We start from the raw sequence: 25,802 nt of genomic DNA on the forward strand, positions 1-25,802 counted from the left end.
TAAATTTGGGCGACAAGGGTGGTGTGTTCTGAATGGGGCCACGCCGCTCTGGTTGAGGAGTGACTTCCCGTTATTCCCCTTACACCCCCCTTCCCCCAACAAAATTAAACAGAAATTGTTGTACATTGAGTTTATATGACAAGTAACTTTTAAGGAGACTTAAATAAACGACTTTGGAGTTGGTTCTACTTTTTCAATTTTTGGCAGCACAATGTCCGTGAGGAAAAATAAATTTCGGGTGGTGTTACTTTTTGGGGTAAATTAGCAAAACATAAATTTCAAAAGACTGACCTGCCAAAATATCAAAAGAAATCTGAAGGTTGGTGATCCAAAAACATATCTGAGAGTTTTCAAGGCTTTTTAAGTATGTTTGCGGATTTTGTTTACGTTATTGGCTGTTCTACTGCATGCTAGCTTCGGGGAGTTTAATTTATTTGTGGCGCGCCACATAGCCCCCTCTGCAGTTGAAATAAAGCAAACCCAAATTGCAAGAAGTCAAATCAAGACTACTACACTCAGCCTCGCTACCATGGGCAGCGCGCCGTACAGATACCTCTCGTCACTAACCCCCTGGGAGGGATTAGCCTTTAATCAAGGCGCACGCTGCGGCGGCACGTACCCCCAGATATCACGCACGAAAAAAAGACTAGCAACTCGTTTTTATCTAGTCTTCTTATTGGCCAACAACTCATCACGCTCATGCTTTATGCATTACATTTCTCCCACCAAAATCTGTGGCAAAAAGTAAAGAAAAACATAAGGCCCCAAAACGAGTTGCTCAAGGCACTTCGCGGCTCCGCCCCTCGCGCGCTGGTCTTTTTTTCGTGCGTGATATTTTGCGGTCGTGCTTGACATTCTGGGGTACCGCGTGCGCCTTGACTAAAGGCTAGGGAGGGATGTGCTGAGAAACAACGCTGATTGGCTCAGGATATTGGTTGATGTCAAGTGCGAGCGCGCGTAGTCTTAAAGGGTGTATGTAACCTTTGTAGGACAAAAAACACAATGTCCACAGATTTAACACAACTAAACTTACACAGTTTGAAGATAATGATAGTAGAAAGCTTCCCTGAAAATAATACGTGCTGAGGTGCTATAGTTTTTGGGAAATGAGTAAAACAATGTCATGAAAATAATTTTCGTCTCATGAGACGACCATTATTTTAATCATTTACAAACGGATTTTCATGACATTGTTTTACTTATTTCTCAAAACTACATCACCTCAGTAAGTAAGATTTGAAGGGAAGCTTTCCACTATCATTATCTTCAAACCCTGTAAGTTTAATTTAAATCTATGGACATTTTGAAAAAGTACCCAAATCCTTTAAAGATGCTATGTCAGTGTTTGGCCGATTTGACCCAAAAATGTTGATGGGGGTCGAGAAAGTTACAAGCTTTCATTTGAGCCATTGCTCGAAAAAGCCCGCCAATTATTAGTAGCAGTGAAATAAGTGCTCAAAATTAGATAATTAGGGTTATGATCGAGCAAGGCATGCTGGGAAAAAATGGCGCGGCGTATCACCCTTAGGAACGAGGTTGTACTGCACTTGACAGACTTTGCACAATCTCTATGGGTGCGTTCGTTTAGCTTCCCCTGGGTCGACCCCGCAGTGCTCACTCGGGTGAGCCCCTGACAAAGAGCTAATCGAACGATCACACTCGCCCTCTCAGGTCACCCCAAAGTGACCCACTCCAGAAGCAGGGCACTGGCCTGGGGGCTGAACCGGGTGAGCCCCTGGAATGACGTCAAAGCTATTCGAACGTACTGGGCAAACCTGGGTGGACACAGGGAAGCTAAACGATCGCACCCTATCTGCACAAACCCACGACTGTGAGCAAAGTCGCTCAGCATCCCATACGGCCGGACGCCGTGCGAGAGCTAGTATACACCAATCTGCGCAAGAATCTCGAGATTGAGCAAAAAGCCAGAACGCGCGTTAAACACTTCCGTATGTACTGTGTGTAAGCACACAGTCACACATCTTCGCTCGTCCCCAGCGCCTTGCTTTTAATCACAGGGAAACGTATCATACACTGTCATTGGTTTAATAATGCGCAGTCCCGTCATGCATCACACTCACACTGCACCATATTATTTCTATGCACTGCATACGGGCGTGACGTACTTCCTGAACAAGAATCTGTGCAAGCGATTAGCCCATCCCAGCGGTCTAGATAGACTGGCCGCTGGGGGGCATGGCGAATCGCACATCAACACAGTGCATGCATGCATGCAATGTGTGGCGCGTAGTATTTAGCCTATAAATAGAGTAGTGAATATTATTAGCATACAGAGCTAATGTCATGATGTCGGACACTCGTTCACAAAATCGTATTTCGCTTGTGTCTTTTGTTTTGATTTAAAGCCCATCGTGTCACCGAGAACAACAATAACACGATTCTGGGATCCCGATTTTGCACTAAAACGTCATTATTGTCGTTCACGGGTAAGTTTACCAACAGTTGAATTTGTTGCGACAACGTAACCTTCCTCCCGACGGCGAAGCCGGAGCCGTCGGGAGGGGGGTTACGTTTTCGCCGCAACTAAACAAAGTGAAACAATTGAATGGAATTGATGATTATGCATGTATGTTTCGTCATGTTCGATCTTTTTTTTAGTCTTTCCTCTAGCTCTTGTCATGTCATCCAGCAAGGCAGAGGTCTAACATTTTAACAATAACAACATATTAATGTTGACATTGTTATTGTTAATTAATCAATACCTTGGACGGTTTGAAGTCTCTGATTGGTCAAAACCCGGTCACGTGTGGGAGTGTTAACGGTGGTATAAAGACCGGCTTTGGAAAATAGCGAATAAGTGGCCACTTAATCAGCATACATTGTGTAAACCTTGCGCGTTGCACTGTATCGCACGCTTATTTATATCCCTGTTAGTTTCATTGCAACTTCGCGCACTTACGCGTACGCGCGCTGAAAATGTATCAATTTGAGTGTGCGCGTGTAACATGTTCGCGCGTATAAACTGACGCTGAGCTCATAGGGTTATGATCGAGCAAGGCATGCTGGGAAAAAATGGCGCGGCGTATCACCCTTAGGAACGAGGTTGTACTGCACTTGACAGACTTTGCACAATCTCTATGGGTGCGTTCGTTTAGCTTCCCTGGGTTGACCCCGCAGTGCTCACTCGGGTGAGCCCCTGACAAAGAGCTAATCGAACGATCACACTCGCCCTCTCGTGGTGTGGGCATGCACCTCAGGTCACCCCAAAGTGACCCACTCCAGAGGCAGGGCACTGGCTTGGGGGGCTGAACCGGGTGAGCCCCTGGAATGACGTCAAAGCTATTCGAACGTACTGGGCAAACCTGGGTGGACACAGGGAATCTCGAGATTGAGCAAAAAGCCAGAACGCGCGTTAAACACTTCTGTATGTACTGTGTGTAAGCACACAGTCACACATCTTTGCTTGTCCCCAGCGCCTTGCTTTTAATCACAGGGAAACGTATCATGCACTGTCATTGGTTTAACAATGCGCAGTCCCGTCATGCATCACACTCACACTGCACCATATTTCTATGCACTGCATACGTGACGTACTTCCTGAACAAGAATCTGTGCAAGCGATTAGCCCATCCCAGCGGTCCTGGATAGACTGGCCGCTGGGGGGCATGGCGAATCGCACATCAACACAGTGCATGCATGCATGCAATGTGTGGCGCGTAGTATTTAGCCTACAAATAGTATACACATAATGAATGTTTATGAGTGCAATGGTGCAAATATGTTCATGAGTTGAAAGATGGAATGTTCTATTCAACGAGGCGGAGCCAAGTTGAATAAAACATTCCAGCTTTCAACGAATGAACATATTCGCACCATTGCACGAATGAAAAACATTCATTATTTGTTTTATATAACATCCAAGTAGATCTTTGTCATTTTGATTGAAAGATACAACTTTTGAAACAAACAAAGCGTAGGCCTCCAATTTTTAATTGTAGAAGACGAATGCTAGTAATTTTACTAATATGCCTTGCTGCGTTACCGAAGACAACGCGCACGCAGTGATGTTTTTACTCAGCTTTTTCGTTCCATCCGAAAAGTACCATTGTGTCTTTTTCGTTTGTGTCTTTTGTTTTGATTTAAAGCCCGTATGCAGTGCATAGAAATAATATGGTGCAGTGTGAGTGTGATGCATGACGGGACTGCGCATTATTAAACCAATGACAGTGTATGATACGTTTCCCTGTGATTAAATCAATCTGATTTTGGTGATTTTTTTTTTTTTTTTTTGGGGGGGGGGGCCCGGAAGGGGGGGTACTCCTAGACCTAGAACTAATTCGGTTTCATCCGCTATCGTCTCATATAGGGTAACATCCCTCACGACAATACATATGGACACGCGTCTGGGAACCACTCTTCGTAGTTCCAAGACGCGTGTCCATATGTTTTGTACACAAAGCGCGGATTGGGTATTTTTTCTTTCCAGGGCGAACGTGTGCAGATTGTTCTCTATGTTTGTCCTGGGGAAAAAAATACGCGCATGGCTACCACCACCCACCCAAACTTGCTCATAATATAAACCTTGACATGGTTGTAGGTGGAACCAGTTACTGGGGTGCTGTACTAGTTTTTGAGAAAAATTGACATTATCGATCATACTACCGATAATGACAAATTTTGAAGAGAAAACGAGTAAGGCACCCCAGTAACTGGGTCCAAGTAGATGTATTTTGATTTTTGGGTTGTTTTAAATGATTTTTAAACAAGTTTTAACATTTTCTTTTACAGGTTTGCTTTCCAGTAGAATTTTTAAGATGGAGAAACCCAAACCGCCAAAAGGTATTAAAGTGTGTGCTGTCTGTGGAGCGAAAAACGTTCGAGTAATGCACATAAATGGTGACATAGGTAGGGCCAAGAATCTCGCAGGCCTCGTCCAGAAATATGGTGAAATAACTGTTTTTGGTGTAATGTGTTTGAAGTGTGTACGAAGAGTGCTTATCATACATAAGCATGCAACAAGATTTCACGATTTGTGTCATAAGAAAGGCATTGATAACAATGGGGACGTCTTATCTCGAGGCTGTCAACTTCCTGTGAATGACGGGACAGACACCTTAGACTTGGCTTATTGTTTACAGTCACTGCAACAAATGCAGTCTCGGTCACCGGTGATACATCTACCCCAAGCAAACATTGGTTTGAAACATTTAACTCTGAAGTCAATTGACATGCCATTGTCTGTGCTAAGACCTATCGCTCCTAAGCCACCCCAGAGTGATGTGCGCATACCTGGCAACGATTCTCTTGTTGATGGGACGCCTACTTCTATTTTGGATCTTGGGTCTAGGACTAACTCACAGGAGCTCCAAGCTAACCAAAGTGTTTCCACTCAACTCTACGAGTCTGTTATCACAAGTTTAATTGAGGGTGCTTTAGATCCCGATGCAGGCAGCCCACCTCCTCCCAAAAAGCCGAAGCTACACAAGCATCATGACGATTGGGACTCAAAACCCTTTGGTGATCATACATACGGCAAAGCATTAACTGCAGAAGAAATTCTGAAAAAGCATGCTGATGAGTGGATAGATTTACTATCGGCTGATCTTCTCCGCCAAAAGTCCCAAGAAATGATAAGTCCAGACAATCAAAATATCCTTTTAATCAAAGCATCTGAAGGTAAATTGAGCAAGATTGCAGAAGCCGTCTTAAAAATGCCAAAACTCAGAGCACAAATCATGGCTTGCTTGATGTCGGACGTGAGTAACGCTCTAACTCGCATCTCAAATCGGAAACGTGGGAATTTAAGTTGCCTGAAACCGAAAGGTTTTGAAGATAATATGAACTTCGACTGGAACAGTGTTATCCGAGAAATGGATTTGGTTTCGCCAGAGTTGCTGAAGCTCTGTATGGCTATGCTCTTCAAGCCGGATAAAACCCAGCTGAACTCAGTCAGGATGGCTAAGGAGACCATACCAAAGATCGGAGTTGTCTTCGCCGTTCTTGTCCAAGGTCGATTCAGAGAGTTGACCAAAGTGCAGCGCATTATTAGTCTGGTGCTTCGTAGAAATGGTTGCAACGGAAAGGTGAATGTTGTCCTTGAATGATTTTAAAGAAGGGCTTAAAGGTCAATTCTAATTTTGTGATGTTATATTTCATATTCCAATAGATCAAGACTTGTAAGTCTCAACTCACTGTGTAAAATACCGCTGTTGAATTTGACCTTTTGTCTGGTGGAATTTAAAGACCCATTTGTGTTTGATGTTTGAAAACGCCATGTTACAAATTTCGCTCAGAACGAGTATCTCATAAAATGATATTTCACACCAATTTAACTTGAGGTTCGAGTCTAGTATTTTCCCTCTTCACTTTTATGAGTACTCTATCCATTGGAACATAGTGCATCTCAAAATTTTAAACTTGACTTTGGGGCCCCTCTTTAAGTAATTTTCCTTAGTGTATTGTACTTTGTTGTTTTGGGTTTTCGTAATTGTTACTATGATAATACGACAGATGAGTTTTAAGAAGGTTGTTTGCCATAAATTATTATTATTATAGTAGTATTTCTGGTATGAAACTGAGGATGCCTCATACATGTTGGTGAACTTAATTACGCATAGCTCGCAAGCCTGAGAAAACCTGTTAGCAAGAGTCTTGCTGTGTGAGCCAGAAACGCTGGAGTTAACCCCCTACTCGTCTGCGATAAGTGTTCTGGGTTCTTTTTCATGTGCTACCAATCTTAGTAAATAGGACCAACGGAAAAGCATCTTGCTCACGGACACAAGTGCCACGACCAGGATGTGAACCCACATCCTGCTGATTAGAAACACCAGGGCCCAATGTCATAAAGCTACAGCTTGAGAAATGTTCTTTGTTGAAAAAAAATTGAGTTGGGTATCAGATCAGCCACAACAATACAAACTTTATGTCTTTTGGGCTGGTAACCTATTTCTGCTGAGCAAGTTTTTGTTCTTACAGGCTTTATGAAATTGGGCCCAGAGCTCGAGTCCGGTGCGCTTAAAACAACTTAGCCATAACATTTACTTGTAAATGTTATGGAAAGGAGGAAGGGTTGATACTGTGTTGTGTGATTTACTATAAAAACTACCATTGTCGTAACAAATTTCTTGTTCATTGAATATTTCCAGGCTGTATGGCAGAAGATGAACCCACTGGGTCTGTGTCTCTCCTACACAAGTATGATCACTTTGGAGCACGGACTATGTGCCAACCAAACTACCTCCCAAAGTTCCAAGATCACTGCTGGTGGTACTCAAGAAGATAGCGCAACAGTACTTGCCCAAGAAGCCAAAAAGGGAATCACATTCGAGAGCACGAAAACACCAGCTAAGAAACCTATCCTTAAAATAATTCGAAAAACTGTCACTTCTGACCAAGGATCAGGTACTACAAACAAAATCCCTGACTACTCAAGTGGTGAGTTTTCCAACGGAGGACCTGGCACTGGAACCGATGAAGCTTTCCCTGTGCCTGCTGTAGCCACCACAAATACAATGGCTATTGAGAATGCAGCATCACGAATGAGTATGGGAGCAGTACTCGCCCAAGAAGCCAAAAGGGGAACCACACTCGAGAGCAAGGAAACACCAGCTAAGAAACCTATCCTTAAAATAATTCGAAAAACTGTCACTTCCGACCCAGGATCAGGTACTACAAACAACATCCTCGACTGCTCAAGTGGTGAGTTTTCCAACGAAGGACCTGGCACTGGAACCTATGAAGCTGTCCCTCTGCCTGCTGTAGCCACCACAAATACAATGGCTATTGAGAATGCAGCATCAAAAATGAGTACTATTACCTCGGAGCTGAATACTCAAAACTACTCATCAGAACTCAAACGTCTTGCAACGCAGGTTTCTGACACCCAACAGGACGATTTGTCGGATAGTGATTTTGTTTTTCAAGGAATTACTTTTTAAAATCATAATTTGGGTCAAATTTGGTGGAGATGGTTCATGCACAGGGAAATCCTGCTAAGAAAAAGCAGGTTCTCAACCAAAATGCAAAGGGGGATTTTGTCGTTCTCCAATTGCTTTCTGCTGAACAAATGAGCTCATTTGTGAGGACCATTGACTTAGCCCAATTTCATAAAGCTGTTAAGCAGAAAATACTGCCTAGCAGATTCTTTTCCTATTAAGCAAAAAAAAAAACTGAGTGGGGCACCAGTTTGCAACATTGCCAACTTTATGGAATTTTGGCTGGTAACCAGCTTCTGTTGAACAAAATTTATCTGCTTTTAGCAAGTTTTTATGCCCACATGCTTTATGAAGTTGGGCATCATGGGCCCCATTTCATAGCTCTGCTTGGTGCTTTCGGAAGTAGTGAATTCCGTAGTTTTCTCAAGCGTGTTTTACAGATTAGCAGGGATGTTTGCTTGTGTGCTTTCAATGTCCACCTTACTGGGTAGACATTCTTCACGTACACAGCTAGCGCAGAAAATCCGCGCTTGCCGTGTAAGCGAAAATTGATGTTCGCAAGCGCAGAATTTTGTGGTAAAGCAGAGCGATGAAATTGCACTTTAAAGGAGCACATTGCCTTGCATCGGTCGAGTTGGCCTTTGAAAAGTGTTTGTAACTGTTTGTTATAAAATGCATATTATTAGAAAGATATTTTAAAAGTAGAATATTAGGATCCACACAAGTGTCACTCGAAATTGCTCGGTTTTCCTTTTACCTCGTCCACTAACACGGTCGGCCATTTATGGGAGTCAAATATTTGACTCCCATAAATGGCCGACCGTGTTAGTTCGCAAAGTAAAAGGAAAACCACGCAGTTTCGAGGCAAATTTGTGTGGATCATTGTATTCTACTTTTAAATCATCTTTCTAACCACATGCATTTTATAGCAGACAGTTACAAACGCTTTTCAAAGACCAACTCGACCGATCCAAGGCAACGTGTTCCTTTAAAGAGGGAGTTGCTAGGTTTTGTTTTACCTGAGGGTGTTTATAAAAAATACATTAATTTTGGTTTGACCCTTACACCAATGTGTGTTAGCACTGTATACTCTGTACTTTCTTGAGTTCTGTGAAACAATGCACAGGCATATAACTCGGGTGGGATCCAAACCCACGACCCTTGCAATTCTAGGCAGTTTGAATTCTTTATTTTAGCAGCGGGTACCACAATATAGGGTAAAAGGGTGTAACGGTAAAACCAATGTTAATATTCTTTATCCTTGATGCAAATTTAATATACTGTTCATACAGAAGTCATGACAATGTCCATTAAATGGTTTTTGCTTCATGTTTTAAGACAAAGACTTGGTGTTAAAGGAACACGTTGCCTTGGATCGGACGAGTTGGTCTATAAAAAGCGTTTGTAACCGTTTGTTATAAAATGCATTTGGATAGAAAGATCTTTTAAAAGTAGAATACAATGATCCACACATAAATTTGCCTCGAAATTGCGTGGTTTTTACTTTGCGAACACACAGTCGGCCATTTATGGGAGTCAAAAATTTGACTCCCATAAATGGCCGACCATGTTGGTCGACGAGGTAAAAGGAAAACCATGCAATTTCGAGGCATGTTTGTGTGGATCATTGTATTCTACTTTTACAACATCTTTCTAATAATATGCATTGTATACCAAACGGTTAAAATTGCTTTTCAAAGACCAACTCGACCGATCCAAGGCAACGTGTTCCTTTAAGGTTTTCAGATGAGATTGCTATTCATAAACAGCTATAGATGGTAGCGATTATTCAAATGAAAATAAATTCAACCTGAATTGATGTAATCTTATAATGATTCGAGGCATTGCATGGTGAGGTATCAATAAATACACCATGTGTGTATCTACTTGCCACTTAGAGTTTGTTCTTAGAGAACTGTCTTTCTTTATTCTACTACCGCGGAGTAGATTATCGGGTGTTCGGGAGACTTCGGGAGACTTCTCAGTTCTGAAAAGAACTGTCCTGCTTTTTAACTACTACCTGGGCGGAAGGTGTAGAAAATGTGAAAGAAGCTGATTAAAGTCAGTGGACACTATTGGTAATTACTCAAAATAATTATTAGCATAAAACCTCACTTGGTAACAAGTAATGGGGAGAGGTTGATAGTATAAAACATTGTGTGAGAAACGGCTCCCTCTGAAGTGACGTAGTTTTCGAAAAAGAAGTAATTTTCCATGAATTTGATTTTGAGACCTCGAGTTTAGAATTTGAGGTCTCGAAATCAAGCATCTAAAAGCACACAACTTCGTGTGACAAGGTTGTTTTTTATTTCATTCATATCTCGCAACTTAAACGCCCAATTGAACTCAAATTTTCACAGGTTTGTTATTTTATGCATATGTTTAGATACACCAAGTGAGAAGACTGGTCTTTGACAATTACCAATAGTGTCCACTGTCTTTAATACCTGTTGTATTATTCAATGTTGTATACAGCTTGGGTACAATTGTTTGTCGATTCATTGGTGAGGAGGTGTCGAGTAGTCGGGGGTGGGGGTGCTGTACAAGACAAGTCCCACTGTTAAGTTGAGTTAGCAGTGGAAATATTCCCTGCTAACTTTTGGGGTTAGCAGCGAAGTTAGTAGCAAAGTTAAGTATTTGTTTGCGTTCACACATTCAACAATTTTCACTGTTAGCTAGCAGCAAAGTTAGTTACTTGTGTGAATATACCCAACTTTTAGGAACCTAAATCAGAGTTGTATTTTGGATAGGGTGGCTGACAACGGAATCCCTGACAACACCTAGCCTGTAACCTACTACTCCCCTGAATTTGGGGTGGGGCAGCAGTCAATTAGTGGGGAAGTGCATGAGGGTGGATTGGAACTCCAAGTTGGGAAGGGTGGAGGTAGATTACGAAATAAATGCTTTACATCAACTTTTATTACTCCAAATCTGTAAGGTTACGCTGTTTGGAATTGGTGGTGGCTTATGAACGCCTTTCACCCCTGATTATATGGTGTTATGGACTGTAGTAACACTTCTCGACACAAGACTAGTCAATTGTGGTAAAAATGAGGGCGCTATTTTCGCTCAACGCGCGCACACGCTACCTACTCTTTAGAAACAAAATGGCGGATAGCAGTGTGCGAAGACGACGTCGAGACGATAGTGAAACGGTAGGAAGTGGGGGAGAAGATGGTAGCATCTCTGGTGGAGAATCTCAGTCAGGACATGTAAGTCATCTTAGTATAAATTTAATGAAATATCGTGTTGTACTGTTTACAAAAATGATATTCTTGAATGTGGTGCCCAGTATCCGGTCAACTTTAGCTCAACGTGTGTGACCCGCCGTTGTTGTATTGTTGTAGTGCTCATGCATGGCCGATTGTTTGTGTGTGTTTTCGACTGTTTTTTTTAAGCACTATCTATTAATATTTTAATGATATTAATTATATCGATATCAGTTTGATATATTAGAAGATTGAATGGTCTTATTAAGGGAAATGTTTCCGTATGGCGCCACCACTTTTTCATTCGAAATAAAATAATAGTATCTAATTTACCTGATGATATATCCCTTTTTGTAAAAATGGGTGAAAAATTGGTGGCGCCATACGGAAAGTTATCCCTATCCTTATTAAGTTCTAGCTAGCAATGTTTTTTTTATTAATGCCTATTAATTAGACATAGTTATATTATAGTATTATTATATTTATAAAAATATAACCGCATGGTGCGATAACGTAACCTTCCCTTTTTACCACTCTCAAAACTCATGACACAAATTCTGAGGGTACGAACTTAATCCTCAATGTCTAATGAAGCCTGCCATAATACTCAAAACACCATTTAGGAAGTATTTCGAAGAAAAATGGACAAAAACTTACCAGATCCCGGAGCGAATTCCCAGGTTTATATTTTGAACCTGTCGCATCGCTTTGCAAACGCATTATTTTGTTGTTGGGCTAAACCATTCTGTAAAAGGGGTGTTACAATGTTGCAATGTCCGTTTGCATTGCACGCCGTTCACAGCACTGCAACATTGTACCACCCCTTTTAGTATTTACAGAATGGTTTAGCCCAACAACAAAATAATGCGTTTGCAAAGCGATGCGACAGGTTCAAAGTTTTTGTCCATTTTTCTTCGAAATATTTCCTAAATGGTGTTTTGAGTATTATGGCAGGCTGCATTAGACATTGCGGATTAAGTTCGTACCCTCAGGATTTGTGTCATGATTTTTGAAAGTGGTAAAAATGGGGCAAATCTGGTGACTAGCTGTCGAAATTGTACGTGTTGGACCAGATTAACCATTGCCGCTCGAACCGAACTCGTAACCCTCCGGTCTGTCGGGAGGAGGGTTACTTTATCGCAACTAAACCGCATAATGCCTAGCCCCACTTGTGTGGCCAAGGCTAGCTGAATCCTTAGCCACCTGCCATACCATTTCCTCATGCAGCTAAGAAATAACCAAAAATAAAACAATTCTGGCACCTCCCCTACGAGCCACTCTGCAGTGTAACCGGCTGAATGTGTTCTCCTAGCTCTTAGCTTGCTTTGTATACATTGAAAAGTGAAACAAATAAAATTTTAAAAAGAAATTTTTAACGATAACTTTGCTACCTTTCTCCGACTCTAATTTCCTCGATTCGTACTCGGGGCAGCCATCTGGGAATATGCCAATCAACATGACGTCATCGGCTATTTTATGTGAATTAAGCTTGGGTACTTTTTAGGGGCACGCGCTTCGTAGTTCACAAAAAATACCCAAGCTTAATTCACATAAAATAGCTGTTGATTTGTATTCGCGCCGTCATGGGCCCACAGCTCGGCATATACCATATAACTACAAAGTTTAGTTGAAGGGGGTTCAACGACCATCTGCCAGATTTATTTTTTACCTATAACAACGGGAAAGATCAGCAATCTGATTTCTGAATTTCAATGGGAAGAACTAGAACATCGGAGGGCCATCCAACATTTGTCACCAGACCAAAGTGTACAGGGATAGGGTTGGAACTAGACAACAGGCTGCAACGCCAACAGAACAAAACAAGTTAAAATGTTTGTTTTAATGAATATTTGCTCTGCAGGAAAGTGATACCATTTTGGACAGGGAAGATGAAGACACTGATGATTATGAGAGCGCTGAGGAAAATCAAAAAGAGGTAAAAAGATGTCTTAATTTTGGGCATTTCTCAAACCTTGACTTGGGCTCTAGCTCCCTGGGTCGTCTGCTTTTCTGACCACTAAGATGCGTGCATGCTGCTCCAAAAAGTTCAGGCCTGAAGGCCGCTGCCTTTACACTGCATACGCAGCACCCGGAGCCCAAGCCAGAGTCAGAGACGGAGCCTTTTAAATAAAAAATTATGCAAGTCGCCAGACACACAAGGCCTGAAGGCCACTTCAAGGTGTGGGCTACAATTATTTTTGTCCAGAGGCCGTTGCCACCTACTCCTAGGGCTGAAACAGGGTTATCCCTTTACAGAACATACGAATGTATGCTTGGATATCATCAGTCCGAAGCCTGGCCGGTAGAGCAGAAAGCACTACCTCTCCAATTTTATGAAGCAAGTGTCACGACCGGGATTCGAACCCACACTCTGCTGATCAAACACCAGAGCTTGAATCCGGTGCTCTTAACCGCTCGGCCATGACACGCTGGGGTTTGAGAAAGGCCCTTGGAGTTCCATTTTCACATCAAGAGCACCAAGCTTTTCCTGTCATGGAAACCAGTTTGGTGTTTCTGAGAAGGACTGATAGACTCAACATTTTAGACAGTTTACTCTGTATGTTGTTAGGAGACTGCTGGAGACCAACTGCACCTTAAAGGCAGTGGACACTATTGGTAATTGTCAAAGACTAGCCTTCACAGTTGGTGTATCTCGACATATGCATAAAATAACTAACCTGTGAAAATTTGAGCTCAATCGGTCACTGAAGTTGCGAGATAATAATGAAAGAAAAAAACACCCTTGTCACACGAAGTTGAGTGCATTTAGATGGTTGATTTCGAGACCTCAAGTTCTAAATATGAGGTCTCGAAATCAAATTCTTGGAAAATTACTTATTTCTCAAAAACTATGGCACTTTGCAGAGGGAGCCGTTTCTCACAAAGTTTTATACCATCAACCTCTCCCCATTACTCCTCACCAGGAAAAGTTTTATGCTAATAATTATTTTTAGTAATTACCAATAGTGTCCACTGCCTTTAAGAATCTAGCAATCTCCCGATTAAGCCTGATTTGAATATCAAAGGCACTGGACACCTTTGGTAACTGTCAAAGACCAGTATTCTTACTCGGTGTATTCAAACAATATATGCAAAATAACAAATCTGTGAAAATTCTGGCTCAATTTGTCATCGAATTTGCAACGGAATAATGAAAGAAAACAACACCCATGTTGCACAAATTGTGTACTTTCAGATGCCTTAAGGCTTCAGGTCTAAAGTGTTTTAATATTTGATTTGAGAAATTACTTCTTTCTCAAAAACAACATTATTTCAGAGGGAGCTGTTTCTCACAATGTTTTCTATCAACAGCTTTCCGTTGCTCGTTACCAAGTAAGTTTTTAAGTTAACAATTATTTTGAGTAATTGCCAGTAGTGTACAGTGTCTTTAAGATATTCATCTTACTCTAATTCCACTGTATAGCGGGTCGCAGCTCAAGATGGCGCTGACCACATGAAGGATGGAGATAGTGAGATTGAAGATGGTGAGATTGTAGGAGACAGTGAGGATGACAGCCAAGATGATGCAGAGGAAGATGGTGAAGAAGATGATGATGAAGAAAGGAAGGAAGAGGTGAGACAAGATGTGCTGAGGTGACAAAATATTAAGCTTGCGCGAGTAGTGCAACTAGTGGTTTAGTCGCGACTTGGTAAATCGTGCAGCCACGACTACTGCAAAGTTAGTTGCGACTACTATAAAAATAGTCACGGCCACCTGTTTGAAGAAACAGTTGTGTCTCACAACTATTCACGACAACATAATTTACTAGAACATTTTGACTAGTCTCAACTACCGTTTTTCAACTACTAGGTTAATCCTGCAGCCACGACTACTACAAAAAAAATTGTGACTACTAAAAAAAAAAGTTGTGACCACCTGTTTTTTGAAACAATTGTCTCGCTCACGACTGTTCACAACAACAGGCCTCAAATTTCCCGGCGGCCACGACGGCCATGGCCGCCGGTGCCCTGCTTACTGGCCGTGGTGCCCCGAGAAAATCTGACATTTTCGCGGCCAAAAAGGCCGTGCCCTTTTTCTCCGATGGCCGCCGTGCCCTTTTTGAGATCAAAATTTATGTTTTGATACACCACCATCCGTCTGTGTGCACATAAAATCAAACACTTACATGTACATTCTATATTAATACACGCACACAGAGCGCGGTCGGTTGAATGCTCATCACACGGAATTTAAACGGACGGCAGCATATCCATGCAGTGCATGTGTGTGTGCACGATGCAGAACGAACGACAGACGTGCATCCATCATAGACATTGTGTACTCGAAGTTTATACACGGGCCGGATGTACTTGCAACGACCATTTGAGAACAATCGCACTGGTACTCATCTTGCAACACGCGTACCCACGCAAGGTTGTCCATGATGGGTACCAGCTAATCACAATTTCGGTTCCATTCGAGGTTGGGCGTCCGCCTATTCCACTGGTATTGTGCTTGTTCACTGGTACTCGTACATGTTTGTGCACGTGGGCCATGTTACGTAAATCACGCATCATGTACATGTACATGAAAGGTACATGTACATGTACATGAAAGGTACATGTACATGTATGGTACATGTACATGTATGTCCGTTAAATAAATTTCCGCTATGCACAGAGTCAAGTGACAGCTCATTGTTTACGTCCGGCCGTCGCAACAAAATCTCCGCTGCACACAGTTAAGTGACAGTTCATTGTTTACGTCTGGCCATCGCAACAAAAAATGGATGCTTACTTTTACTTCCCATTAATCAATAAAATTAAATACATTTAAAAATACTTGATGTTTTTTTGTTAAAGGAAAGCAAAAGTAATGAAATGGTTCATTAAAATAGCCTTCGACCTGAACAGAAATTGTTTCATGATCTTTATTTTTTATGGCCTTGATGCCCTTTTTGAAATTTTAAGTTGGCCTTTGTGCCCTACCCCATGGCCTTGGTGCCCTTTCAAAATTTGACAAATTCAAGGCCAAAGTGGCCTTGCCCTAAAAATCGGGAAATTTGAGGCCTGCAACAACATACCTTACTAGCAAAACACAATCAGACATCAGTGACCATCCCTTCAGCGTGAATTTTACTATATTGCGCCTGCGGCAAACTTTATCCCGCAATACATGTTGGGAGGTAAAAATTAGTCGCGACTAATGTCGAAGCTGCACTATTTGAGGTGCGACTGGATAAGTAATAAAGTTCACCAGTCGCTCAGGCCTACAAAATATTAAAGTCACCTGGAAATAGAATTGTTTTTTCTTCAAACATTAGAGTATTTGTTTCTGAACAATAAAATAATTTTTTGAGTAATTGTTTTTGAACGATTTGTATGTTTAAAAAAAAAATTGTGTGGGGGTGGCTCCGCCTACCCCTTTTGTGACGTCAATCGAGGCAGACTTTGCCTCGATCGAACATCGAACACACGTACGTGCAAGTACAAGTCCTAGTCGTGAGTTTGTACGTTTCGAAAAAGTTTTTTTCTTGCATTTTCCGGCAATGTCGACCAGGTGTATAATAATAATAATAGTTTATTCATTTATTATGTGCAAGTTTCATAAAAAATATGTACAGATGCGCATTACAACAACATACAGATATTAACAATAATTTAAACAGATTTAAAAATGGTAATTACACTGAAAATTACGAGAAGAATAGTTAAAATCAGACAGCAAAAATAAAACCACAGTCGGCAAAAGGCCACGTAAAAGTGTATTGCTGCTGGATGCAGCAAAACAACTGAAGATGGGCTCAGTTTGCAAGTCTTTTCAAGCGCTGTGCAGAAAACACTTTGAGCCGTCGTGCTTCGAGAAACCGGAATACACTACACATTTTGACATGAAGAGAAAAGTTCTTTTCTAAAACATGACCCCATCCCAACAATTTTTCCAGCTAGTTGGGAAGTCTAAGAAGGTACCTGAAAGATGTAACGAACCTAAAGGAGCATTTGCCTAACATGAAAAAATCAGGTATTGTTTCAACTTTGAGGGCATGTTTTTAGCTTGCGCCAAGCGTCACTATCTTGTGTTGGCAGTGCATGCGATTCATTGCACCTCGATTGACGGCACGAACAGTGCCCTCTCGGGTCGGGCTTCTTTTCAAATTTGTAAATAACATGGAAACTAATTTTGTTAAACCTTAGTTAATTGTTTATTCATATTCCACTCATCAAAACACATATTTTAGTGACAAAAGCTTTTTTTTGACAAAATACCACTTTCAGGTGACTTTAAATCATTTTTAAAGGGAAGGTTTACGTTTGGTAATCACTTCTAAAATTATTGGCAATCAAAACTAATATGTAGAAGCCTTTAGTAGCTTTCGATAGTACGTGTATAAAGCATTGTGAGAAAAACATTTCACTTCAAAGTAATGAGATTTTAAAAATTTGTTTTTGTTTTTATGCCCCTAAATTTGAATCTGAGAAGCGTTACTGTGGTAACACTATAAATTGCTACTTCTGGACCATCCATAATCTTATCTCATAGTTTTGAATAGTCTACTTAATAGTAATTTTAAAAGTATGTTTGATTTCTTTAAAGACACTGGGCACTATTGGTAATTGTCAAAGACCAGTCTTCTCACTAGGTGTATCTCAACATATGCACAAAATAACAACCCTGTGATAATTTTAACTCAATTGGTCGTTGAGTTGCGAAATAAGAATGGATAAAAGAAAAAACAAACGTCACACGAAGTTGTGTGCTTTCAGATGCTTGATTTCGGGACCTCACAATCTAATTCTGAGGTTTTGAAATCAAATTTGTGGAAAATTACTTCTTTCTCGAAAACTTTGTTACTTCAGAGGTAGCCATTTCTAACAATGTTCTATCCTATCATCAGCTCTCCATTGCTCGTTACCAAGTAAGTTTTTATGCTAACAATTATTTTGAGTAATTACCAATAGTGTCCACTGCCTTTAAGAAGTATAACTTATTTTTCTTTGTTTTGACTCCAAGAAGGATTTAGAAGATGAGGAGAGCAAGAAGAACCTTGATGCGGACCAGGACCTAAAGAATCCAGCCTACATCCCAAGAAGTGGCCCGTTCTATATGCATGATGTCAGGTCCATGGTAACCAAGGATGATGAGGAAGAACAGAAGTAAGAAACCAAACAGTAAATCACCCTCACCCTCACCCTTGACACTAGCCTGGCACAGGGTTGTAGCTAATAATAATAAAAATAATAATAATAATAATAATAACAACCAGTTTTTCAATCACAATCACAAGAACTATCTCTGCCCTCACAGGTACCCATTTACCCCTGGGTGGAGAGAAGCAATTGGGACTAGGATGCATACATTTTTCAAAGGTGATCCAAACTTTCTCACTTTTCAATGTTTTATTTTCCTTTCTCAAGACCCAAGGATAAGAAACAGTTGTGGAAGGATGACAACAGATGGCTCCATGACAAGTTTGATATGCTTGATCAAGCACCAAAGTCTAGAACGGAAATGGTGAATGTGTATGGCTATGATGTACGCAGCTCTAACGACTTACCTACGTCTGGATTCTCCAATCAACATAGGTGGGTCTGAAATTATTCACTTTCCCTCTGTTCTGTATCTGTTAGCTAGTGTGCAAACTCCATCTGGTGGATATCCAGTACAGGGCGCTGACGAGAAGCAGGCAGCAAGCATTTTAGTGAAGAGCCCCCCCCCCCTCAGGTCAGTTCAAGTAGACTACTAGAACTTGATTGATGCTTTAAGGCCAGGTCACACTGCAGCGATAACGATAACGATCATGCAGCAAAGAGAACACATTCTATTGGTTGAAATGCTCCATGCAAAATACGCCCACGCTCATTCAACCAATCGAGGGCGTGCATTGTTAGCATTCTCGTGTGTGACCGGGCCCTTAGGTTGTCTACGGTGGGTGATTGTCTAATAAATGCTGGGAGAGAATTGATTGTACAGTTGTTCTTGGGAGAAAGGAAAACTTGTAGCAGTCCTTATGGGTCGGTAGTTTCCTGTATGAGGAGGATGATGCTTGTTTGGTTGTAGGACGATGATGTCTGGCTTTTTTGTTGATAGACAATTTACTTAGGTCAATGGCTGCGGATTGGGTGGCTGCTTTGTAGAGAAGAGTCAAGAGTATTCTAAGCCGTCTCGCCTGTAACAGATCCCATTCCAGGCTCTTTTTCATGGCGGCTACGCTGCTTTTCCTGCTGTAGCCACCCGATGCAAATCTGGCAGCTCGGATTTGCACAGCTTCAATACGATCGGCTGATGTTTTGTGATATGGGTCCTAAGGCCTGTATGCTTCGTTTTTGACCAGGGGGCATGGAGGCAATCGCCTCCATGAAGTAGCCTCCATGAAGTAGCAGGCATGTTTTCCTTCAGCCCTAACACAATTGACTTTTAACCACTTTACAATGGTACTTTTGAAAAGTTTTTTTGCCAGCGTGGAATCCTTTTTTTTTTTTTTTTTTTTAGCTTCTTGAGTAATCGCTTCCCTTTGAAAATATCGTTGCCTCAATGAAACCCTTGACAAAGAGAGGAAACAAAGGTTCGCATAATTAGTTTTGGATTTGATATTGTCATGCAAAAAAAAATAGAATACGCATTCACTGTGATTGGCAGAACCTGGGCCATCTGCCATGGCCGATAATCTGCTATTGTTTGCTGAAATCTTGGAATGCTTGGACTTGCCCGCCATAAGTCTGTCCAAAATTAATATGCGCCTACAGACATCACCCATACATGAAGTGTTGAAGAGAAAAATAGTACTTTCCATGCAAGAGGATCAAGAAATGCCTTGTCTTTCATTTATAAAAGTCTGAAACGGTTTGAGATAATTTTGGTCTGTTCTTTTTTTTCTTCATTCAGAAAACTTTCAAGAGGTTCTGGTGACTTTCATTTATGCATGTCTGAAACGGTTTGAGATCATTTCTTATTTAATTTTTGTTTTCCGTTCAGAAAACCATCCAGAGGTCGTCGCGGTGGAGACGGAGGACAGTGGGGAGGTGACAGAGGTCCACGTGGAGGAGATAGAGGCCCCCGAGGAGACAGGGGGCGTCCGAGGTACAACCAACAAGACCGTTACGAGAGGCGCAACGGGAGAGACAACAACTATGACCAGTCAGAGAGGACCAGTCCCCCTCAATATGAAAGAAACATCAGAAGTAGGCAGCAACCAGGGTATGAAAACAAACGACAAACAGAGGAGTCAATTAGCCATAACGATAGCCCAGAAACGAACAATGGCGATGATAAAAGCCCAAATTACACCCGCAGTGATCATCCCTGGTCTGGGAGGTCACGAGGTCGTGGAAGAGGTCGCGGTAGAGGCAGAGGTCAAGGGCGAGATAACCTTGACCATAGCGGCCCGAATACTGATGAAAATGCAGCGATACCACATAAGAGTGAATGGATTAACAGTAACTCAAACCGTCGGGATCGTCAGCATGACGGGATGAATACACGGGGTAGAGACAATGAGAGAGGGAACCGGCAAACGATTACAGAGGATTTCCCCCCACTAGGCGCCGATCCCCAGAAACAGGAAATAAGACAGCCCAGATCCTACCAGCGGGATCGCCGCCAGCCGGCCCAGCAAGAACAAACCGGGAACGGAGGAGGAGGTAGCTGGGCTGGGGTGGTGACACGCCAGAATATTAAATCTGAACCCAATGACACCACAACAGGGTGGTCTGATGGAGGTTCACAACCCAGTGCTTTGGCAAAACAAGAACCTAGTAAACCTAGGTCGTATCAACGGGATCGTCGTCAGCGGGTTAAGCAAGAACCGGATGATCAAGAGGAAGAGTGGTCAGGGGACGTAACGACCCAGATGGGTAAGATGAGCTTAGATGAAGACAAACAAGATGGGTCACGGCAAAATGAAGGCCAACGCACCAAGGCACAAGGACTGCTTCCAAAACCAGAGCCAACTGGTAAATATTCTTCTTACAATGACAGACTTTTGAGACTTTAAGGTCCTTTTTGCGGCTCTGAGTGTGCGCGCACATGCTCGGCATTGCTCGCGTAGGTCTGAGCACGCGCACTACTGGCGAGAACTGTAGAAAAGGACCGTACAAAAGTCTCCCATTTAACAGGGCTTGAAATAAAACATGACTGCAGGCTCGAGGCCAGTAAACTTTGCGCCGGGCCAGTAATCTTACAACTGGAAAAGTCCATGATCATGTGTTTTTCAGACCTTGAGTCTGTCTGTGACAAATATCTTCCAATTATGTTGCGTGTGGAAACATGTTTTATATGGAAAGATACCTACCCTTAAAATATTAGATCAATTGTCTCTTAGTGTTTTTTCAACTAAAGCAGTAGGCCTATATTTGTTAAAACTAAGTTGATCTGTGTTTTTCTCATTTCCATTCTGAGCTTGTAAGAAGAGTTACTGGCTTAGTACAAATTTTGAGCTGCAAGATATTGTTTGAGTTCTTATTAAAACTCAAGAGAAATACAACAATATAGCACGCTGATGTTATCTTTTATTTTAATGTTTGTACTCAGATCAAGTGGAATCACCTCAGGATGGTGGAGACAGACTGTACAGCGATAAAAGAGAGGTACGTCAATTGAAACTGTGCTTATTACTCTATGGTATTTAATTAACTATTATTTTGTTTACAGATTGAATCGTTTACTGCATATTGTTGTTGTGATTTCCTGTGTAGCGTCTTATGTAAAATCCTTTATGAAGAATAAATTATTTTTGTTATTATTATTAAATAGCCTCCTAGACCGAAGCGTTACTCCTCCCAGCGCCAGCGTCAACCGGCCGATGCGGCACCCATCACCCAACCCCAAGCCGTCTTAAACACTCCGCAGTTCTACCAAGCCGCTCCCAAGGCACCCCAACCAGGGTACCAGCGGCAAGGCAACACGCCACCAGTGACAAGCTCCCCGCAGCACACCCTGGGGAACACGGCCCCGCCTGTGCGTGGAGGGGCCACACCCCCCGGGATGGGTGTGGTCGTTCAGCCATCAGTCTTACCGGGGGCGGTCATGCAGCAGGGGATTATTCTGCAAGGAGATGTGCCGATTCACCCACGTAAGTTCTCGTTCACTTCAAATCTGTTTGTAAAATATGGAAGCATGCATGCTACCTAACCCTCCCACAGTTGAAATGAGTTTGATGGATTTGGTACATAAGCAAACAGACACCAACCCTCAGAAATCTGATTCATGCAGGAATCACTTCTAAGATTCAAATTTGTTTTGGTGAAAAATTATCTAAACCATATTACTTCGATGGGAAGCCTGTCTCAAAGTATTTTAAACTATCAACAGCTGCAGTGCTTCTCATCAAGTAAGTAGATATGATCATTAAATTTTGGAGTACTTGACTCTACCCTTTAAATTGAAAACTTTCATAGGCGTTGCAACTTTTTGTATCACTTTTAAATTATTCCATGGTTCATTTGTTTTTCCTCAATGTAGGTATGCAGCATCCTTCTCCCACTCACATGGCAAACCCGTCAATTATCCATCCCCTTAGACCGCAACCTCCCCATCAACAGGGGGCGTTCCCCCCGCCCCCTTCTCATTTTGTCGTCAACTACGGCGGCCCACCTGGACAGCAGTACCAGCTGAATAGCCCGGTACCCATACAAACGTTCCCTCAGGGTACTGTACCAGTGAGCATACCAGTGAGTATATACTGTATTTGTCGTCTCTTAGCGAGTATTTTAGATAAATCCTCCCATCCCTCACCTCCCTCAAAACTAAGAACTTTTACAAAATAAATAGTTAAATTTTCATTTATTGTGATGTTTTCTGAATAAGGAAAAATTTATCAAATAAAACATTTCGAACCCATGACCTTTGCATTGCTAGAGAAGATGTTTTGCCACTAGACCACAGAGCAAGCCTGATGGCTAAAGCGAGTTGGCCCGGTGCTTAGAGTAGAGGTGGTATTGCAACGATTTAATAGATGTTTGGAAGGAAAAAAAAGATTATGTTCCTTATCCCTGAATAAAAATCTCTGAAATTGTTAGGGTAACCGCTGCTAACATTTTGAAGCTGACTTCAGCCACTAGGCTAGCTTGGTGGTATAGTGTTGAGGTAATTTCTCTGGTAATGCAAAGGTTTAATCCCATCCGGGAAAGAAACCGGGAAAGAGTATCGGTGTAAGAGGAAAAAATTATTCCTTAATAATCTTTTAGATTGTTGCTTAATAATCTTTTAAATTGTTGCGGTAACCGCTGCTGACATTTTCAAGCTGCCTTTACCCACTAGGCTAGCTTGGTGGTATATTGGTTATTTGCTCTGGCAATGCAAAGATCAAATCCCATCCGGGAAAGAACCCGGGAAAGAGTATCGGTGTAAGAGAATTGTATTAATAGTTCTGGTTGAAATGAAATCAGAGCCGTATTCATTATTTTGTTTTACATTTAATCAGTTGTAAAAAACTTTGTAACATTTTCCGTTCTATTTTCAGAACATGCCGCCTCCTCGCTCACAACCCCACCCCATTCCACCACACCCCTTACCCCAACCTACCCAACCCCTTCCCATACAAGTCCAGCCGATAATCAACCAGCAGACACCGCCCGTTCAACCTCTACCCCAAGGAGTTCAACCTCTACCCCCAGGGGCTCCATCCCAAACATTCGGGGGAGTGACGTACTACTCCCCCGAGCAACAGCAGCTGGCGGGGAAGAGAGTACAACCAAAGAGAACTGCTAACCCTATACGTATAGAAGAACCACCTGAGGTAAGACTAGTCTTTAAGTGTGCAGGTACTTATGTAATGAAAGGTATGGAGTTAGTTAGTTTTTACTCAAGCCGCTTTGTTAGTTTAAATTTAAAAAAAGTCTAAATGGTATTGGACCTCCGTATCTTAAAGCCATTGGACCCTTTCGGTACAGAAAAAAAATAAAAGTTCACAGATTTACAAATAACTTACAGGGTTTACAGAAGGTAGTGGTGAAAGACTTCTCTTGAAATATTATTCCATGAAATGCTTTACTTTTTGAGGAAACAGTAAAACAAGATCAATTCTCGATAGCGAGAATTACGGATTTATTTTAAACACATGTCATGACATGGCGAAACGCGCGAAAACTGGAGTGGGTTTTCCCGTTATTTTCTCCCGACTCCGATGACCGATTGAGCCTAAATTTTCACAGATTTGTTATTTTATATATAAGTTGTGATACACGAAGTGTGGGTCTAGGACAATACTGTTTACCGAAAGGGTCCAATGGCTTTAAGTGATCTTATACACACGTCCATTTCCTCCTGAACTACTTGTAATAAGACTACGTTGCAGCAAGTTAATACTAGGTTATGCACTATGAGAGACGGGGCTTTTTCTGCTATTGCCCCCAAAATGTGGAACACCATGGATGTATCTATTCAAGAAGTGGAGGCGGTAAATCTTTATAAGATTTTATCATTTTATACTGGTTTCATTTTAAATACTTTTCTGTTGTCGATCTTATAATTTGTTCATGATTGTTTTATGTTTTACATGGTTTTACTGTTGTGATTGATTGCTTACATACCTGTATACTTTATTTTTTATTTTTTTATGATCACATTTGTGGATCTTATTTTGATCTTTTCATGACTACTTTTCGTGGTTAAATGCTATAGGTTTTGTTATGTTGTTTTTATAATGAATTTGGCGCTATATATGTATTTTATTATTATTATTATTAAGAGTAAACTTTTAAAGAAAGCTTTTGAGCAGTCTCTCAGGTTTTAACTGTATTTATATTGTGTGCACAATCTGTGGGATTGTGTTGTCAGTAAGAATTTATTGTCATTTAATTTTAAATGTGTAATGTTTTATTCCTGTGTACCTTTCTATGCTTAAGTAAATCATCTTATTGAATTTTAACATAACCTTTTCAGTGTTTTGTGTTTCGCTTTAGAGCATTTCACGAAAATAGATTAGGCTCTATATAAATTTATTATTATTAACATTATTTTAAAAAGTAGGAGTTTAAATTTTGCATGATGGAAATATGATATAGTAAGGTTTGCGGTAACACCATGTAATGATAATTCTCTAAGTGAGGAGTGGTGGTTCTAAAAAGAACCGTTGGTTTCAACTCAATGTTTCGATTAGGATGCTTTGATCGTCTTCTCCACTGATCAAAATGTCGAGTTGAAACCACCAACGGTTCTTTTCAGAACTGCACACCAACTCATTTGGAGATTATCATTACACGATGTTACCGTAAACCTTAATAGATATCGTATTATTATTATTATTATTATTATTATTAAATTGTGTCAAGCTGTCTCCTAAACAACACAGTGGTGTATTTCTCATACCTTTTCCTTCATATTTTTGTATGCAGCGTCCAAAGCGACTTTCAGAGCAGTCTCAAGAAAGTCCGGAAGATTTAGCACAGCAGCAATTGTATATGCAGCACCAACAACAACTGCAGCAACAGCAGCAACAGCAGCAGCCGCAACAGCAACAGCAACAGCAGCAGCAGCAGCAACAGCAACAAGTATTTGAAGGTGGGACTACATAGTACATATCAAATTAGTAGGATTTTATACATTGGAGTGAAGTAGATCTCTTTGATTAAGTAGTTTGTTAATTTTAATGTGAAACATATTGATGGGACTCCCTGCAAATAGAAGGTTGTTCTTGAAAAGTGGTGGAAAGAGTTGAAATCTGCTGCAAACAGGGCCCAATGTAATAGAGCTGCTAAGCACAAAAATTTGCTTAAACATGAAATTTCTTCCTTGATAAAAACAGGATTACCAACCAAATTT

The 25,802-nt window shown here is 41.3% G+C and overlaps 2 protein-coding genes across 3 annotated transcripts; both read left to right on the top strand.

Annotated features, from left to right (window-relative positions):
* Positions 1–4,748: 4,748 nt before the first annotated feature.
* Positions 4,749–8,119, top strand: LOC117291941. The gene is made up of 2 exons (XM_033773962.1): positions 4,749–6,044; positions 7,107–8,119. Exons 1-2 carry the CDS (start codon positions 4,776–4,778, stop codon positions 7,896–7,898), a joined length of 2,061 nt encoding a protein of 686 aa, XP_033629853.1. The 5' UTR covers positions 4,749–4,775; the 3' UTR covers positions 7,899–8,119.
* Positions 8,120–10,916: 2,797 nt separating this feature from the next.
* LOC117291932 (protein CASC3-like) lies at positions 10,917–25,798 on the top strand. Of its 2 annotated transcripts, none has more exons than XM_033773951.1 (11): positions 10,917–11,107; positions 12,966–13,040; positions 14,529–14,678; positions 18,057–18,199; positions 18,461–18,628; positions 20,019–20,995; positions 21,573–21,628; positions 21,795–22,113; positions 22,503–22,711; positions 23,503–23,778; positions 25,376–25,798. In XM_033773951.1, the coding sequence occupies exons 1-11, from the start codon at positions 10,946–10,948 to the stop codon at positions 25,553–25,555; spliced, it is 2,715 nt and encodes a 904-aa protein (XP_033629842.1). In that variant the 5' UTR covers positions 10,917–10,945; the 3' UTR covers positions 25,556–25,798. The 2 variants fall into 2 exon arrangements, with proteins under 2 accessions (XP_033629842.1, XP_033629843.1); XM_033773952.1 differs by having other exon boundaries at positions 18,060–18,199.
* Positions 25,799–25,802: the final 4 nt, after the last annotated feature.

The sequence above is a fragment of the Asterias rubens genome, chromosome 6 (assembly GCF_902459465.1).
Source record: "Asterias rubens chromosome 6, eAstRub1.3, whole genome shotgun sequence".
NCBI classification, from domain to species: Eukaryota; Metazoa; Echinodermata; class Asteroidea; order Forcipulatida; family Asteriidae; genus Asterias; species Asterias rubens.